General features: G+C 44.4%; 1 protein-coding gene across 1 annotated transcript in view; it reads left to right on the top strand.

Annotated features, from left to right (window-relative positions):
* ANTXRL (ANTXR like) overlaps positions 1-13,075 on the top strand; it is a 97,965-nt gene extending 84,890 nt beyond the window's left edge. The window contains exon 18 of the mRNA XM_043980149.1: positions 10,448-13,075. Coding sequence (XP_043836084.1) covers positions 10,448-10,684 — 237 coding nt within the window. The 3' untranslated portion in view covers positions 10,685-13,075. The remainder of the gene's footprint in view (positions 1-10,447) is intronic.
* Positions 13,076-17,625: the final 4,550 nt, after the last annotated feature.

Raw genomic sequence — 17,625 nt, 5'->3', positions numbered from 1 at the left:
ATTCCTGCCACAGTCTTGAGAAGAGATTTGAAGTCGCTTCAGTCTGTTAGCTCAGCCTTCAAACCCCAGTCCTCTGCCCAGGGCAAGAGTTCTTCACATTTTTGTGTGACACAGACCCCTTCTATATCTAGTAAAACCTGGGCACCTCTTCTCAGAATACTGTTTTGTGGCCTACATTCCTGATGGAGGAAATGCTAAATTTCAGTTTAGAAGATGTAATTCTTTTCCCCATCCAAGTTCATGGCCCTGCTGAAATCTATCTCCAGTCCCCAGGTTAAGAACCCACGGCCTAGACTATGATGTTAACCAGGGACTCTGGGGGTTGGTGTGCTCAGATTGAAACTGTTGTCAAGGTTCTAGGCCAAGGTAGGGCAGGGTGGGATGTGGGATTTTCAACACTTGTGCTTCAGAAGCCAGTTGGGAGAATGTGACAAGGGATGACAGAGAGAATGTCAACAAAGGGGTAGGGAAAAGATGTCTTCTAAAAGTTCGTGCTGACCTGAGCTGAAGCATAGGGCACACCTCTGTGCCGTGCACAGCTCCCATTGATTTACACGGTGAATGACAGGGGTGCCTGGGACAGCCCTGCTTTCTTAGCAGAAGTTACAATGAAACCAGAGAGAATTGGCTATGGACAGAGTAGCTGTTGTTGGCCTAGAAGCTGGCTCTGGTGAGTGACTTTAAATGGGGATGATCCAACTGGCATGATCCAGTGAGAGATGTGATTGCTTTCTCGGTGGAACTGGAGGATGTGAGCAGACCCTAGAGTTGGGGGACTTGAATTCACATCCTGCTTCTGACCTTTACTGTCTGTGTGACCTTGGGTAAGCTCCTTAATCCCAGGGCCTCAGTTTCCTCATCTGGGAAACAAAGGGTTTAGAATAGATATCTCTTCCAGCTAGAAATCTGTGTCCCTGTGTACCGTCTCACACTTTCACTAGCATTTAAATGCTTGGTAGGGAGGTTTTGAATGTATCTCCTACATAGGGAGAAAAGACCTTTGAATCCTGTCTGAGGCAGCTAGGTGGCCCAGTAGCCCAAGCCCTGGGCCTGGAGTCAGGAAACATGAGTTCAAATCCAGCCCCAATAAATACAAAACAAACATACATACATACACACATATATTATATATACATATACATGTATGCATATACAATTGTGTATATATATATATATACATATATGTGTGTATAATGTGTGTGTATATATGTTTTATATTTATTTTCTTCTCTGGGAATATATCATTCTTCTCCTCTCCCCTGCCCATTATAAGCTCTTTGTATGTAAGGAATATCTCACTTTTGCATGTAATACTGTGCTTATGTGTGTATACATACGTATATATGTATAGACACACACACTAAAAAGTAACTGGGAGTGGGCAGAGGGTTAACAACTAGGGAATTCAAGAAAATTCTCCTAAAGGACACTTAAACTAACCCTTGATGGGGGTTAGCAGTTCCAAGAGGCCAAGATAAGGAGGTCTATTTGAGGAGATATTCTGTGTGAAAATCCAGAGGGGATAGCTGGAATGTTCTGTATGGGGAACAGTAAGTAGTCCGGTTTAGCCAGAGGTCAAGTCAGTAATGGGGAGTGATGTGTAATCAACCTGGAAAGCAAGACTGGAGCCAGATTGTGAAGGGCTTTAAATTCCAAATAGAGAAGTTTGTGCTTTATCCTAGAGGCAGGAGAAAACTCCAGAAACTTCTTAAGCCTGGAGTGTATGAGTCCTGCCTTCAAGGTATAGATCAGGTGCCACATACTATAGGAATCCTTTCTTAATCCACACTTGCTAAAAGTCTCTCTTTCATCCAGCTCTTCTATTTCACTTACCCTCTTTGCACTTTCTCTCCCCCAGGAGAATGTAATCTCTTCGAGGACAGGGACCATTTTTCTTTTCTTTTTTTTCTTTGAATCCAGCAGAGTGCCTTGCACAATAATAAAGTTAATAAATGCTTGCTAAGTTGAATTTTTGTTTGATTAGAATACAGTACCTGCCTCTCTTTATGTCTCTTTTTTTGGTTCATGGCTTGTTTTTGTTTTGGGTTTTTTTGGGGGGGATTGGTTGATTTTACCCTTTGTGGGTTCTCTTTGGCTTAAAAATATCTGATGCTTACTCCTGGGAAAGTTTGTTTCATGGGTCTCTATCTAGTACTTTGGCTTTGTCGTCAGGAGGTTGGTGAGTGGTTCTACTCCTTCATGAGCAAGCACCATTCTATATCCAGCTGGCTCAGAGGTCAGGAACCAAGCTGGATGACATAGCCCAGTGTGTGGCCTTTGAAACTCCTAATTGGTCTGAGAGTCAAAATGGTAGAAGAAGCTGCCAGCTGCCTCAGGTTGACCTGAATCTGTAACTGAAGGGAAAGCCATTTGAACAGATGATTATGGAGCATGAATATATGTGGGGCTTGGTGTTCTGCAGACAGAGAGGAGGTAGAAATGAAGAGGATGGCAGAAAGACTAGAGCCAGCACACTGAAGGAGTCAGCTTGACATCTGCCCAGAGAGTCCATGGTACCTGGCTTTTCTTGGCACCAAGCATCTATCCAAGCTGGATGGATATTTTGCCAACTGTTGGGTGGCGGCTGCTACCTGCAGTTCTTCTAAAGACTTGAGGTCATCCCTGCTTTATGTGGGGCTATCTCTATAGCCCCCTAATTGCTTTACAGAGAGGTAAGACCTGATAGGATGAGTCCACAGGAAGGAGTCATCTCCCAGATGTGGAATTAGAAAATTAGAAAGCTGCTGAACAAATAAACCACCTTGAGGGAGCATGGATCCCGGGTGATCCCACAGCAGCCGGACATAGGGTGTGGGTAGGCCCCACATCAGTCAATCAATCAGAGCCTTTTATGTGTCAGGTGCTATGGGAGGGGCTGGGAATATAGAGACAAAAATTATATAGACTGGACCTCAAGTTGCTTATATCCTGCCATGTGCCCAGGACATAGGTGTGAGGGATACCAGAGGATGAGAAGGAAAAAACAGAAGATGGCAGATCCTAGGGAAAACAGGTAATCCACAGCAGTGAGGTACAGTGTGGCTTTGTCCAAGTCATCTCACCTCTCTCTGAGGCTCAGTTCTTCACCTGTGGTGGGGTGGGGTGGGTATGGCGGATACCTCGAGGGGCCTTCCAACTCTATCTGTGACCCCTTGATGCTTTTATCAGGGCTCTCCCTCTTCCCTTTCCTCTCCCATTATTCCAGGGAAATCTTTCATCATATTTCTAAATATATCCTCCTTGAAGCAAATCTGATAAGGAAAAATGTTCATAAGATCATACCAGCCGACCTTAGGGAGCTTAGAGGTCACCCAATCCAACTCCCTCATTTTACAGATGGGGAATCTGAGGGCGACTTGCCCAAGGTCATAGAGGTAAAAATGATGGAGGTTGGATCCAAACTCAGATCTTTGATTCTAAAATCCGTCTCTTTCCCACTGCTGGAAGGTTCATATTTACCAAATAAATGTCCAACTATTCTTTGTTTCTTATCACAGAATTGCTTTAAATACCAAGCTAACCCTGGAGGGGGGCAGTTAAAAAAGGAAACATTAGAGATATGCGACTTTTCAGGGCGCCATTGTGTCCAGTAAGATGCCAAAGAGATGCCTTCCAATCACGTCCTACCAAAGTTCATCTCCAGGGAGTCAGGCAAGAGAAAAGGCCGCCCTTTTCTAAGGCTCTTTGCCCATTCTCAAAGCTGGTTTATGGCCTCAAAAGGCAGCATGGGAGGTGGGTGGAAGACCCAAAAGAAACACTCCCCAGGTTGCGTGCGAGGAGAGTCAGTTTGTACCTGAAAATGCAGGGGCATCTTGGGCCTCTCGCTGGACAAAGGATGTAGCAAAGAGATCTCACAAAGGGTCAGTGATTCCAAGGGCCTGCCTTGGCTTGCCAAAGCTCACTTGCTTTTAGAAAGGACTTAGGGAATTGTTTCCTCAGTGATGCTGACTCCCCCAGAGGAGGAATGCAGCACCTGATGAGCTCAGTTTGGGGTCTTCGGGTCATCAGGATGAACTGTGATTTTATACCAATGCTTTCTGTAAGGTTTTTTTAGGTGGGGTGGGGAGAGACTGTGTGTGGTTGTTGGTGATGGGAGTGTGTGTTAAGGCTCGCTTTATCACTTATTTGTAGGTATCCTTCAGAAAAGTATGACCTTTGTAGCTAGGTGACACAGTGGTTAGAAAGGGGGGTGGGGGGAAGGAGGAAGGAAACTTAGAATCCAGAAGTCCTGAGTTCAAATTCTGCCTTAGATACTCACTAGCTATGTGACCCTGGGCAAGTCACTTAACCACTCAGCCTCAGTTTCCTCAGCTGTGAAGTAGAAATAATAACAACAGCCACCTCCCAGGGTTGTTGTGAAGATGTAAGAAGATGATATGTAAGTTGCTCGGCAAACCTTCCAGCGCTATGTAAATGTTAGCATTGTGCTATTATCATGCATATTCATTTACCATGGGGATGATAACTGAATAGTTCTGAACCATCTCAATCTCTTATTGCTGCTGGAATAACTACCAGTGTCAAAGATGACTGCAAGAAAATGAATAAGCACAAATACAAATGCTGTGTGTGAGTTGTTGTTGTTTGACTAGAGAGGGTTGTTTTCTTTTCACTCTTCACCACTGCATAGCACATCTGGTAGCATCCAGCTGTTTAGTGGCGAGTACCCTATTAAGTGCTGACTCTAGAAGGCCTACAAAGAACAGCTCCTGCCCCTTGCCCTCCTGCCCTACCCATATACCTCCACTACCCGCTGGCTCATGTTTAAAATTCCTCTAACAAAGGAAAGTCTCTATCATAGCCCCATTCAAGATGAGGCATAAAAGGCCAACATCCCTGGGAGAACTTTCACGATGACTTAATCGGCACAAAAATCTGATCCGGTCTAACTTGCAAACATGGACAAAGTGCCTACTATAAGCAAGGTGCTGGGGCAGAAGAGAAAAAGAAGGATTCCAGACAGAGTCTGGGTGTGATAACAGGGAAAAAAGTCTCCTCTTTGAAAGAGATAAACCTGACATTTGTAAAATACCAGCAGACGAAAGCAAAGCAGAGGGCTCAGGTTTGGTCTGGGCCTGTCGCAGTTGTTTGTCTTTCATTCTGGAATTGATGGCATGACCAGGGCGAGGCCTTGACTTGCCCGTGACTGGCAGTCCAGTGAGGCAGCGCTGAGCAGTCACCCACCTCACTCTCTCCTCCAGGGTCATCAGAGTCCAATGGCAAGACGTAGATCAGGACGACTGGCCGTGGCCGGTGGCCCGTCGTCAGTAGGTGACCTTGACCTTTCCAAATCAAGGTCTTTTCCAGTTTGTCTGAGGCCACTCCCACTCACCTGGAGGAAGCTGGGACACCCTCCAGGGTTCTCCCCACGCCACCTTGTTTCAGGTCTTTCTCCTTCAGTGTTATTTCATTTAACCTTTGGCTCTTTTCTCTTTATGCCATTAAAATGGTTCGGAGGCCCTAAACAGAAGAGCCAGGTGGAGGCCTGAGCTAACAAGAGTTGGCCTGGCTCCTGGCCCCTACCCTGCGCTAGTTCTCTGCAGCAATCGTGAGATCACTGAGAGGACAATCTCTAAACACCCTCTAAACTCTGTGGAGTTAGAATCAGAATTGCCGACATTTTTAGAACCCAGTTGGACTTTGAATATCATGTAAGCCAACCTTGTCATTTTCTAGATAAGGAAACTGAGGCCCACCACGTTTGCGACTCCGTTAATTCAATAAGCATTTATTAAATTCTGACTATGTTTCAGGCATTAGGAGAAATGCCAAGCATACAGAGACAAAAACGAAAGTCTCTGACTCCAAGGAGCTTATGATAGCTAGCATTTATATATAGGGTTTTAAGTTTTACACAGTGCTTTTCATATACGACCTTATCTCAGCCAACAATCCTGGGAGTTAGGAGTTATTATTATCCCCATTATACAGATGAGGAAATTGGGGTTTGGAGAGCTCCAATTACCAGAGTCACACAGCTTGTAAGTATTCGAGGCAGGATCCAAAATCAGGTCTTGACTCAACTTCCACAGAAATGGGGTGTAATGAATCCTAATCAGCTAGATGGTCCAAAGGCAAGGGAAAGAGTTCTATCTGGCTTGAGGTGCCTATGAGACAGCCAGTTAGAAGCTTCCAAAAAGCAGTTGGTGAATCAGGACTCAAGCTCATGAGACTCTCAGAGTCTCTTGTGCAGTGGTAAAGGAGAGAAATCCAGGAGAGGGGAGGGGAGGGAACTTGCAGATAGAATGTCATCTTTTAGGCAGACCATTTTGTCTAGAAGTTAGAATGCGTGAGGGGAAGTAAAGGGAAATATCTGCAGGGAGCGTGGGGCTAGATTATAAAGGGTAGTAGGACTTTCAGCTAACTCATCTGACCCTCAGCCAAACTCCCGCCTCACAAGGACAGGACTAATACCTATCTCAGAGACCAGCCTCTTTAGCCTCCAGAGTTGAAAACTCAAGTGAACTGCCGCCATAGGTTTAGTTTTTTGTTGTTGGTTTTTGGGGTTTTTTCCTCCAAGTGTGGTTTGGGTTAGAGTTGGAGCCTGTCTGACACTGGAATGGAGAATGTGCTACTTAGTCGTTTTGTCACCACAGAGGAAACAGAGCAACGTAATAACTGTTTATTCCTTGTTCTGACATTGGCCACAGTCTGGAGCTAAGAGCTCCGTGGATTCCCGTAGCACTGGTCTGAAGGTCGTACACATAGACCTGGAGATGTTTTCCCTTCCTGTGTGGACCCTCTGTCTTGAACCCCGTGTAGGAAAATCAGGAGAGGATCTGCTGCCACTGGTCTCTTCTCCCGCTCCTGGTTGCTGACAGCAGATGGGTTCCCTACCTCCCCGCTATTCACGGCACAGGCCCTGAAGATTGTTTTTGGAAGGACTGGGGAGCCCAGGGTGCAGTCTCTTTCCCCGGCAGGTGTGGGGCCCATTTTTCAGAGCTGAAGTGAAAGAAGAAAAGATGTGGTTTCTTCCCCGTGTACCAAAAGGAACACACGTATGGGCCTGGCCCCTGGTCGGGGCTGAGCTCAGGGCAGGGCCTAACTTTGCCGGGTCCCTGGCCTAGACTCCAGCTGCCCTTTTTATTAGCATAATGAATAGTTTTCAGAGATGGAGCAGGAGAAAAAGAAAAAGGAAGAGGAAAACTGCTTGCAGAGGCAAATTTGTAGCCGAAGAAACCCAGAATTTCTAGACCACAGCTACTTACTGGGTACTCTTAGGGAGAATCAGCAAGGTAAAGCTGCAGCTTCAATTTAGAGTCTGGGCCTGCCATGGGACAAGCTGCCAAGGCCCAGCCCAGCCATGGAGACAGAAGGAAGGGAGTGAGTGATGGGAGGATGCCAGTGAGGAAACAGACTTTGGAAAGATGAAGGAGACTGGCCACCGATGGCAGCGGATCATTCTTGTGTTTTCAACAGTAATCTCAGAGCCTTCTTCTAAAAATGCAGGCCCAACTGACTCAGAGAAGAGGAGCAGCGGCCTCCAAGAGCCAGGCAGTCATGCCTTTGGGGTAACTGACCTAGAGCGAGGAAAGGCTCAACAAGGGAGGGTCTTTCCTAGACACCAAATAGGAGGATCAGGGAGTCATGAGCCAGGGCCTGCTATAGACAAGAAATCTGCCAAGGGACTGGATTTGTTCTTGCTGGCTTGCTGGCTGAGCCTGGGATCCTGTCCCTCCTTATCCTGGCTTCCTTCAGCTCTTAAGTTCAAGTCCCACCATCTGCAGGTAGTTCCCAGGCTTCCCCACTGCTAAGGCCCTCCCTCTTGGTGTACCTTCCATTTACACCGTGTGTCTATATCAATATTTAGCTAGCCAGCCAGCTCTTTTATGTATGTAATTGTCAGATACTAGCTATGTGGCCCTAAGCGAGTCTCTTTGCTTCAGTTTCCTCACCTATAAAATGAAGATTATAATAAATCCTACCTTCCAGGGTTGTTGTGATAATCAAATTACATAATTATAAAGCTCGTCATGGAGGGTCTGGCAAATAGAAGGTGCTATGTAAATGTTGTTATTATTATTGTTGTTATTGTTATTATTTTCTTCATTTTCTCCCCCTGTTTTCCTTGAGGAAAAGAACAGTGATCTAATAATACCTCTGAGAAGGGGCACATAGGCTTCACCAGGCTTCACAGGGGCCCATGGCAACAAAAAAGACAACGTCCCCATAAATATGCATTTATCAGATTTAAGGGAGTTTTTCTTTTCTTTTCTTTGGAGGCAATCAGGGTTAAGTGACTTGCCCAGGGTCACACAGCTAGTATGTGTCTGAGACTGCATTTGAACTCAGGTCCTCCTGACTCCAGGGCCCGTGCTCTGTTCACTGCAAGGCCACCTAGCTGCCCCAGGGAGGCTTTTTTTGATCTACGATTTCTTGAGTACTTGGAACCACCTTGTGAGGATGCATTCTCAGGACCTTTTCTTCGGTTTGTCATCTTAGAGAGGTGCTTAGAGCTCAAAGCCAACGTATACAAGAGGCAGCGAGATGAGAGTCTGCAAGACATTCCCCTGTTAGGCTTCTGATAATCTTAAGACCATGGCCTTAGGGGAACTGAGAGGGTAGGTGTCTTGGCCAGATCACACAACCAGGATACTTCAGAGGGATGGGGATAAGGGGAGTGAACCAGTGATTTCATTAGTGTTGGGTACTCCCATTCGGGGGAGGTAACCTCCTAATGCAGGTTAACAAGTCTTCTGTAACTTATCATCTTAGAGAACTGCCTAGATCAATGCTATCAAACTCAGATGGATATAGGGGCCACTAAACTGAACATAGTACAGCTAGGTGGTGCAGTGCATAGAGCCTTGGGTTGGAGTTAGGAAGACCTAAGTTCAAATCTAGTTTTAAACACTAGTTGGGTGACCCTGGGCAAGTCACTTAACCCTGTTTGCCTTACTTTCCTCATATGTAAAATGAACTGGGGAAGGAAATGGCAAACCACTCCAGTATCTCTGAGAAGAAAACCCCAAGTGGGGTCACAAAGAGCCAGACCTGGAGCAGCTAGGTGGTGCAGTGGATAAAGCACCGGCCCTGGATTCAGGAGGACCTGAGTTCAAATGTGGCCTTAGACATTTGATGCTTACTAGCTGTGTGACCCTGGGCAAGTCACTGAACCCTCATTGCCCCACAAAACAACAACAACAACAACAATAAAGAGTCAGACCTGACTGAAAAACTACTAAACAACAAAAGAAATCTGAACGTAAGGATCCCTGTGGGCTACATATTACCTGAGGTGATCACATATTAACACTATGCTTTGCCACATTTTTATTTTGTTGAGTATTTCCCAATTACATTTTAATCTGGTTCAGGTAGTATTCAAGAATGATGGGCCGGGACAGCTAGATGGCACAGTGGATAGAGCACTGGCCCTAGATTCAGGAGGACCTGAGTTCAAATCCAGCCTCAGACACTTGACACTTACTAGCTGTGTGACCCTGGGCAAGTCACTTAACCCCAATTGCCTTACCAAAAAAAAAACAAAAACAAAAAAAGAGTGATGGGCCGTGTTTGATACCTCTAGCCCAGCTACCCCTAGCCCAGAGCACAGTGCCTGGCACATAGTAATTTCATAATAGATATTTGTAGATGGACTGATTGATTGATTGATGATTGAGAGGACACTGAGAGTTTAAGTGACTTGCAGGTATGTGCCATAGGCAAGAATTAAGCTGAGGTCTTCCCAACCCCAAGGCCAGCTCTCTCTCCACTCTCCCTCACTGAGAAAGAGATCTGTAGCACCCAGACTCTGTGGCTTCCTTCTTTTTTCCGTTTGACAGCTCAGCTGACATGAATGTTCACCTGGAAGAACTGTCCTGAGGCTCAAACTTGATCATCTGTAGAAAGTGTTTTGTAAGCCTCCAAGTACCTTATAAACGTCAGCCATTATTACAATGATTATTGTTCTACAGACGTACGACTTTGGTTCAGGCTTCCAAAGCAGGCATGAAGTAACATTTTGTTTATAGAAAACCTCTTGACAATGCACTGGGGGAAGTGACCAGAGCTGAGGATTGGTTTTCAAGAACATCGTGATGGTCTCTTTGATGTAATTCATTTCAAAAAGTGTTTTATCAACTGCCTACTAAAAACTCGACCCTGAACTGGGTTATAGGGAGACAAAGATAAAAGTAAAATAATCTCTGTCCTCAAGGGACTTCCATTCTTTTATTTCCCAGCATGGAAACTCCCTTCACCAGTATGGAACAGCCACTCAATTGTAAGTTATAGTCTTTAGGTTCGATAATTTACCCAGGGTCACACAGCCTTGTCTGAAACAGGACTTGAACTGAGGTCTCCCTGCTCCTGCCTCACTCCAGGAAAACAGGGCTCATCAGTTGGGAATTATTCCAACTTGACTCACTCATTCACATTCCCACTGTAACAATGGCTGATCCCTGATTCATTTTCATTAACTATTGGCTTTTTCTCTCCCCAACAGGGAAGGTGCATTAACTTCACCCGAGTAAAATCTGATGGCAAACCAACTGCCTTCAAGCAACCTCCAAGACCACCCCCCAGCCACGAGAGCGTGCCCCTCAACAACGCCCCCCGAGGCCCTCCTCCCCCTCCAACGTCTCTTCAGCCTCCTTCCAGGCAGCTGCCTCCTGTCCCCCCTCCTGCACGGCTGCCCCCAGGACCCCCACCGTCCCGCCCACCCCCTCAGCCTGACTTTTAAAACTCCAAAGGAACCAAGATTGACAAAACCCAGTTCTTTGCTGAATTCAACATATTTATTGAGTCTTGGTTTACAGCTGAAAAATATTGGAATTTGTTGCTGGTCAGCAAAAAAAAATTACCATGTGTCAACTTACTATATGAAATATTTTTATATATCACATACATTGAGTGGATTTATCAGTAGGTAAATCCAGGTATCTGCCCTGATGTGTATGGGGGTACCTAGGTCCCCATATATACCCAATTAAATCATTTATATACCGGGATGACTCATCCACTCCTAATGTTTCCTCATTATTCACAATTCCAGAATAGAGCATTCAGAAATTCACAGGGTCTGCTTTCCTTGGGAGGGTGAGAAAAGCTCTCTGAGCTGTGAATGAAACAAACACTTTCTCCTTCTAACAAGGAGATTACTTCTCTCCCAAATATTTTCAAGTCAGTCCTGTTGACCCACCCTTTTTCCCTTGCTCCACATGCCCAGTTCCTATTGGCACGATCAAGAATTCTTCATATGGTACGGGGCAGCATGCCCCCTGATAGGGTGAATTGGATGGCATTGCTTCTGCCCTTTCTCCAACCGCAGAGATTTTCATTCAAATGATCAAAATCACATCTGAGGTTTCTACGTTGATCCAATCAAGCCTCAGTCCACAATCGTTTTCGGTTCCATTGGTTGTGGTTGATGAAAAAGAAAGAAGCAAGCCTTTTCCTTGATTTTTGTCATTGGCCATCTTCAAAGAAAGCAGGCTTTCTGGGAAAGGATAGTTTTATCTCAGAGCACATTACCCTCATAAGTGTGCATGTGTGTAAGGGGGAGTGTGCCTGGTGTTGCCCCGTGCATACAAATATACCAAAATTTTCTGACGTGGGGTTATGTGGAGTAACTCAGGCATGGCCCAAGAAGGGAAAACCATAAGTGAGGTGCCTCCCGTTATCCCGAATGAATCTTGATAAGTTAAACTTCCTAGTCTCGTATGTTATATTTATACCATATCAGAAGGAGTTTCTCTGCAGGGCAAAGTACAAATCTGAATGTGTTTGGTTTTGTGTTTATGTGTGTGTTTTTAGGCAGTATTGTTTGTATTAGTTGTGTAGTTGTAGAAATGATAATGATCTCCCCGGGTTTTTTTTTTCTTTTTTTATGTTACGCTGGTATGGTATGTATATAATGTACATGCATGTGCTATTGGCAGGGGCATCTAGGACAAACTGACTTCATGCCTTCAAGTAACCATGTCTGTGAGTCATTATTTCCAATGGAAATTCCCCAGTTGCAGTGCAATAATCTATCCTTACAATGGGGCTCAAAATTCTCTCCTCTCTTCTTTCTTTGATCCTTGTCACCACTACTACATCCTTCTGCATCCAAAGAGCAAGGCTTGGCTAATTGGGATCAACTCCTTGTCCATTATGTTCAAATGAGATAATATTTGTAAAGCACTTAGCACGGTGCCCAGTTCATAGTTGGCACTTAATAAATGCTTCTTCCCTTCCCCCCTACCCCTTTCAACACTCAACCTAAAGCTGCACTGATTAGGTTCCTATCCCCTCCTTCCTCTCCCCCTGAATAGTTACATAAACCTAATCTGCCTACCAAACTGACTCCTAGTCTTTGTGAGAATTCTCCTTTATAGGAGGGCTTGTTTGGGCAGGACATCGGATCCCTTAGAGAAAGGATGCTCTCGAAATGCAAAGTAGGAGAACAACAGCAGCAGCTGGGCTGAGGGACTACAGGTGGGGAGCTTCAGAAACACGATGCCCTGTTGCTGGATCCCTTCAGGTGGGGTTGGGGGTGGGAGGGAAGAGGTAGGGAGAGACCCCAATCAGAAGGCCAGGATGTCTGAGCAACTTGGTTATGACGTGGAGAAGGCTTTACTCCTTGCTTCATGATTCCTGGTACAGTGGAAGGAACATTCATTCTGGAGTCCGTTATGGAATCCATAAAATGAGATCCCTTCCAGGTCTGGATCTGTGTTCATATCAATTGCCCACTCCTGTACACCTGCTTTGCTTTTGAATTTGCCTGATTAGAGGCATTTCACTCCAGCTTCTTAAAGTTATGACCTTTCATTGCTTTTGCAGCCAGAATCCCTTTTGGTTTCTCCAAGGGACCAGTCATGAGATTCGTGCCAGTTCAGAATTTTCAATCCACTCTCAAAGTTGTCTGGGCAAATTAGAGGTTTGTTTTAGGGTACATCTGATGTCGAATGTGGCCTGAAGCTCTTCCAGAATGGGGATTGGGTTTTTCAGGTGCACATCAAAACAAATGCTGTAGGGATAACTAGGTGGCACAGTGGATAAAGCACTGGCCCTGGATTCAGAAGGACTTGAGTTCAAATATGACCTCAGACACTTGACACTAGCTGTGTGACCCTGGGCAAGTCTCTTAAACTCCATTGCCCTGCAAAAAAAAAAAAAGGAAAGAAAGAAGAGAGAGAGAGAGAAAGAAAGGAAGAAAAAGAAAGGAAGAAAGAAAGAAAAAGAAAGGAAGGAAGGAACGGAGAGAGAGAAAGAGAAAGAAAAGGAAGGAAGGAAAGAAAGAAAACATGCTGTCCTCAGGCCCCATACCCAATGACAATCACGGAGGCAGATAGACTGGGCTAACAGATCAAAGTACCAGCCTCTGGACCTGGAGGCCTGAGTTCTCTCAACCTTGCCTTGTGAGCCTGATGTGGTACTTTTCTGGGCTTCGGTTCCCTCTTCTCATAAATGGACAGGCGCCATAGTTGCCACTCCCGAGGCTCTTGAAGAGTCAGTTGGCAGAACAGTGTGTGCTTCAACATTCCAAGGCATCCCTTGTCCTGTATTAGGAGCATTTGCTGGTGGGTATTGGGGCATGAATGTATTTTTCATGAGAGGAGTTCCCAACCTGAATGGTAAGGAACCTACCTGGTGGGTTCTGATAACAAGCCAAAACCTGTTCCCATGGCATTTGCACTGTCTTTAAAAAAGAAAAATCCTCCCTAGGCCTTATTTCCTTTTATTCTTCATAGAATGTGATCCCTAACTTTGGAGTTTTGGGGGGGGTGGTTTTGTTTTGTTTTTTTTATAAAAAGCAACCCCTCCCCCTTTCTGTAAATATTGATAATTTTTTTTACATGGAGGAACAGAGCATTTTTGCTTTACTGCTGGACAGTTAGAGTAATTTATTACAAGGGGCTTATGGTGGATGGCTTTCAGGTGGCTCAGCATACCATGCATGCAGGCAAAATCCAGTATAGTCCAAAGTGGCATGTTCCAGATCCTCCACAGTTATGGGAAAGGGATGGGGGATGGGGAAGACCATGGTATGTTCTAGTATTCTTAGTTTATATCAGTCTATGCTTACAAGTAATGCTAGCACAGTAGAAATAGGAAATCCAGAAGATCCAGTCATTTAATGCTAGAAAAAAGATACCTAGTAAAGCTTGGTCTTTTAGGGATAAAAGGGAAAGTTTTTTGCGCAGATCATTTCAAGAAAGAAGTACAAATTGTCAAGAGAAAAGGAATGCGAGTGGGATGACAGGCTGAACATTGGAAGAAAAGAGCTTTTGTTTTAAAGTTTGGGGCTTTTTGGAGGGAATAGAATGTGAGATACAGAATGTCCCTGGTTTGAAAGGAAAGGTCCATGTACTGCTTTCTGAAGTTAATTTACTGTTGCCACATTAGAATTGTGTAACTGTTGAATGTGACGTGTGTCTGCCATTCATTTCTGTGAAACTCTATGGCAACAGGACCACAATCAGATGTGGAAAAGTGTATCTGAAATCCAATATTGCAATGTAACATATTCTTACTGATTAAAATCCAGCAATAAACCTGTTTAAGAAATAACTCTTGGAAGGTTGGGGGTTTTTGTTATTATTTTATTTTAAATCACATTGGAGTAGGAATAAAATATAACATCCATCATTCTGGACCTCTCAAAGACAGGAATGGAGCCTTACAGAGAAGTTCAGAAGAAGCCAGGCTACAAAATGACAGTAAAGTGACAAATCTCCACTGTCCTTACTGCTTGTGTAAGTGTTAAAGTAGAAAAGGAAACTGAAGACCAATAGTATTGATGTGATTCAAGGTTATTTCCCACCCCACCTCCATGTTCTATTCCTAGACCAGGTTTTGTAACCAGGGGTATGTTTGTGGATCGATTTCAGGGGGTTGTGGAAGGAGGAAAATCACATTTTTAAAAGAAATTTTCATTCACCTCTAGCTGAAATTAAACATTTCCCTCAATTATTACTTTTTAAAATTTTTTATGAGACGGGGTTCATAGATTTCACCAGACTGCCTTTTTCCACCTGGTTTGGAAAGTACATCCTCATAAAAAAGCAAATCAAATCCCTAAAATAATGATTTACATACAAGTTTTATGAAAGCCAAATTCTTATTATAAGAAGTTCACTGAACAGGTCTAAATGTATTGTTACAGGGGCAGCTAGGTGGTACAGTAGATAGAGCACTGGCCCTGAAGTTGGGAGGACCTGAGTTCAAATCTCACCCCAGGCACTTAATAGCTATGTGACCTTAAGCAAGTCACTTACCCCCAATTGCCTTAAACATCCAGGGCTATCTCCAGTGGTCCTCATGTATATCTTGCCACTGGACCCAGATGGCTCTGGATGAGAGAGTGAGGTTGGTGACCTTTTATAGCTCTGCCTCACTTAAATCCAATTCACTGCAAGTCATGACATCACCTCCCAATGTCATGGTCCTCTTCAAGAACAAAGGACAAACAACAACAGCGATTTTTTTTTTGTTACATCTAAGAAATCCTAAAAACTCTTCATGTATGGATGGGAGACACCTTTTTGTAATAGACCCCATCCTTTGGTTTTCATGACAAGTATACATTATATGCCCTCCACCAAGGGTCATTATCTGGCTACTGGAGTGACTTCCCTTCCCGTTGCCCTTGGTATCATGTCATTCATAACTGGTTGGATAGTCTGGTCGCTTCTTCAGTGACCCATTGCCATAACTGATCACCTCTCTGGGTGGGTCAATATCCTCAAGCTATCAGTCCTAACTATGGATTTCCAACAGCTACCATCCCTGGGGTAGAATGGTTCTCTAGAGTATGGTTCTTTGGACTGGCTGTGACTACAGAATATTTTCTCCAGAGGAATGAGTGTGGCCAGCATACTTCTATGTAACCCCTCAGTTCTGATTCTCTGTATTTCTGTGGCTCTCTGTCTCTGCTTTAAGCCAAGTGCAAGGATATAGACCATATGCATGAACTGGCTTGGAATCAATTACCCTTAATGTAATGTCAGTAGGGTATTATAAACCAGGCAAGGAAATCCTACCTTAACCAAAAGATGCCTAAACTAAGTCCTCATTGGGAGAGATAATGAGGGCCCAAGACAACATATGAGCTACCCACATCTTTGTTTAACTTTTTATTTGTGTTTTGTTTATTCATCTGGGTTGCAAATTCCCTAAAATCAAAGACTGTTTCTTATACTTCTTCATGTGCCCCAGAGAACCTCCCACAGGGTCTTGCATATAGTAATCATTCACTAGACATTCATTGAATGAATTAATATGACTCCCCTATGGGGGGGGGGGCGGGGCGCTCTGTCTTCTTGAGATTTTTATTCTCACTTCTTCCTGTTCAGCAGGATTTGGGATAGACTTAGTCCTCAATCATAGACCCAGACTTAGCCTGGGAATGTTATAAACGTTCAACTGCATAATCATTTGGGGGATCTGGGACATCTGGTACTGTGACCACAGCAACCACAGTATTAGCAGTCGCTATGGAAACCTCCAGAAACATTCAATTGCATCATGGTCTGCTAGGATGGTCAGTTAGATGTGTCTCTGAGTGGGAGAATATCAAAGGAAGAGATGGCTGCCTTGTCAAGGACCTGAAATATGGTCAAACCCAGAGAATCTGGTTAACAGGAGATGTACTTAGTCATTTCTCTATCTTTCTCTAAAATAATCTAGACCCCTATATATGTATTGTTACAGAATGAGGGGAAGAGTTATAGTAGAAAGAAGAATTTGACAGCTGGGGCCCAGATTCTAGCCCTTTATCTGCTACCTGTTGTCTCTGTGACCTTGAACAAGATATCACCCCTCCCCCATATGCAAATGAAGCTTTGGGTGAGCTGTTCATTCAAGGTCCCTCCCAACTCTCATGATCTCTGTTTTCTTATCTAGAAAATGAAAAGGTTGGATCTAAATGCTCTCCAGAGTTCCTTCCACTTCAAAAGCCTCTTCCTTGAGTCCTTTCAGCATTCCACATGCCTCATGCTTTTCTGTGCTCTGCTAGACTCATGGATTATAGGTGCTGATTAGTGACCAGGTGGGAATAGTACAGAGTAGAGAGCATTAGATGGTGTCAAGTGTCTGAGGTTCGATTTGAACTCAGGTCCTCCTGAATCCAGGGCTGGTGCTTTATCCACTGTGCCACCTAGCTGCCTCCCCCCCCCCCCATTCTTTTAAGGATTGAATGAGATAACGTGTAAATTGCTATGCCAACCTTAAAGCACTATGTAGATGCTTGCCATATTTATTGCTATGAAAGCTCTGGGATAAAAGTGTTTTCTTACTGAAATATATATCCATGATTTGGGTTACACTATGGCTATGTCCAGACGTATCACTGATCCAAAAGTGGACTGAGAGTGTCTGTTACATCACCATGCACCAATACCCTGCAATCTGTAGATTGGTCTCTATCATTACTCTATTGAGTAAATCTCAGAGTTACCAGGTCGATTCCTAAGCCAAAAATGGACCTACATTGACCTTCCCTAGCTCCCTACCACTTCCACCACTGTGATTGGGTGGGATCTTCCACACCCAGGGGATTTTGCTGTCCCTAGTACTCTCTGCCCTCTAGGGATTTTAGGGTCAGTTATTTCCTTCCTTCCCTCCCTGAACTTCAGGTGATCCAATAGCTTTGGAAGAATAAAAAGTAGGCCTGGAAAAAAAGATTGGGGGGGG

Source organism: Dromiciops gliroides, chromosome 2 (assembly GCF_019393635.1).
Source record: "Dromiciops gliroides isolate mDroGli1 chromosome 2, mDroGli1.pri, whole genome shotgun sequence".
NCBI classification, from domain to species: domain Eukaryota; kingdom Metazoa; phylum Chordata; class Mammalia; order Microbiotheria; family Microbiotheriidae; genus Dromiciops; species Dromiciops gliroides.
This window is presented reverse-complemented; position numbering and strand designations above follow the sequence as displayed.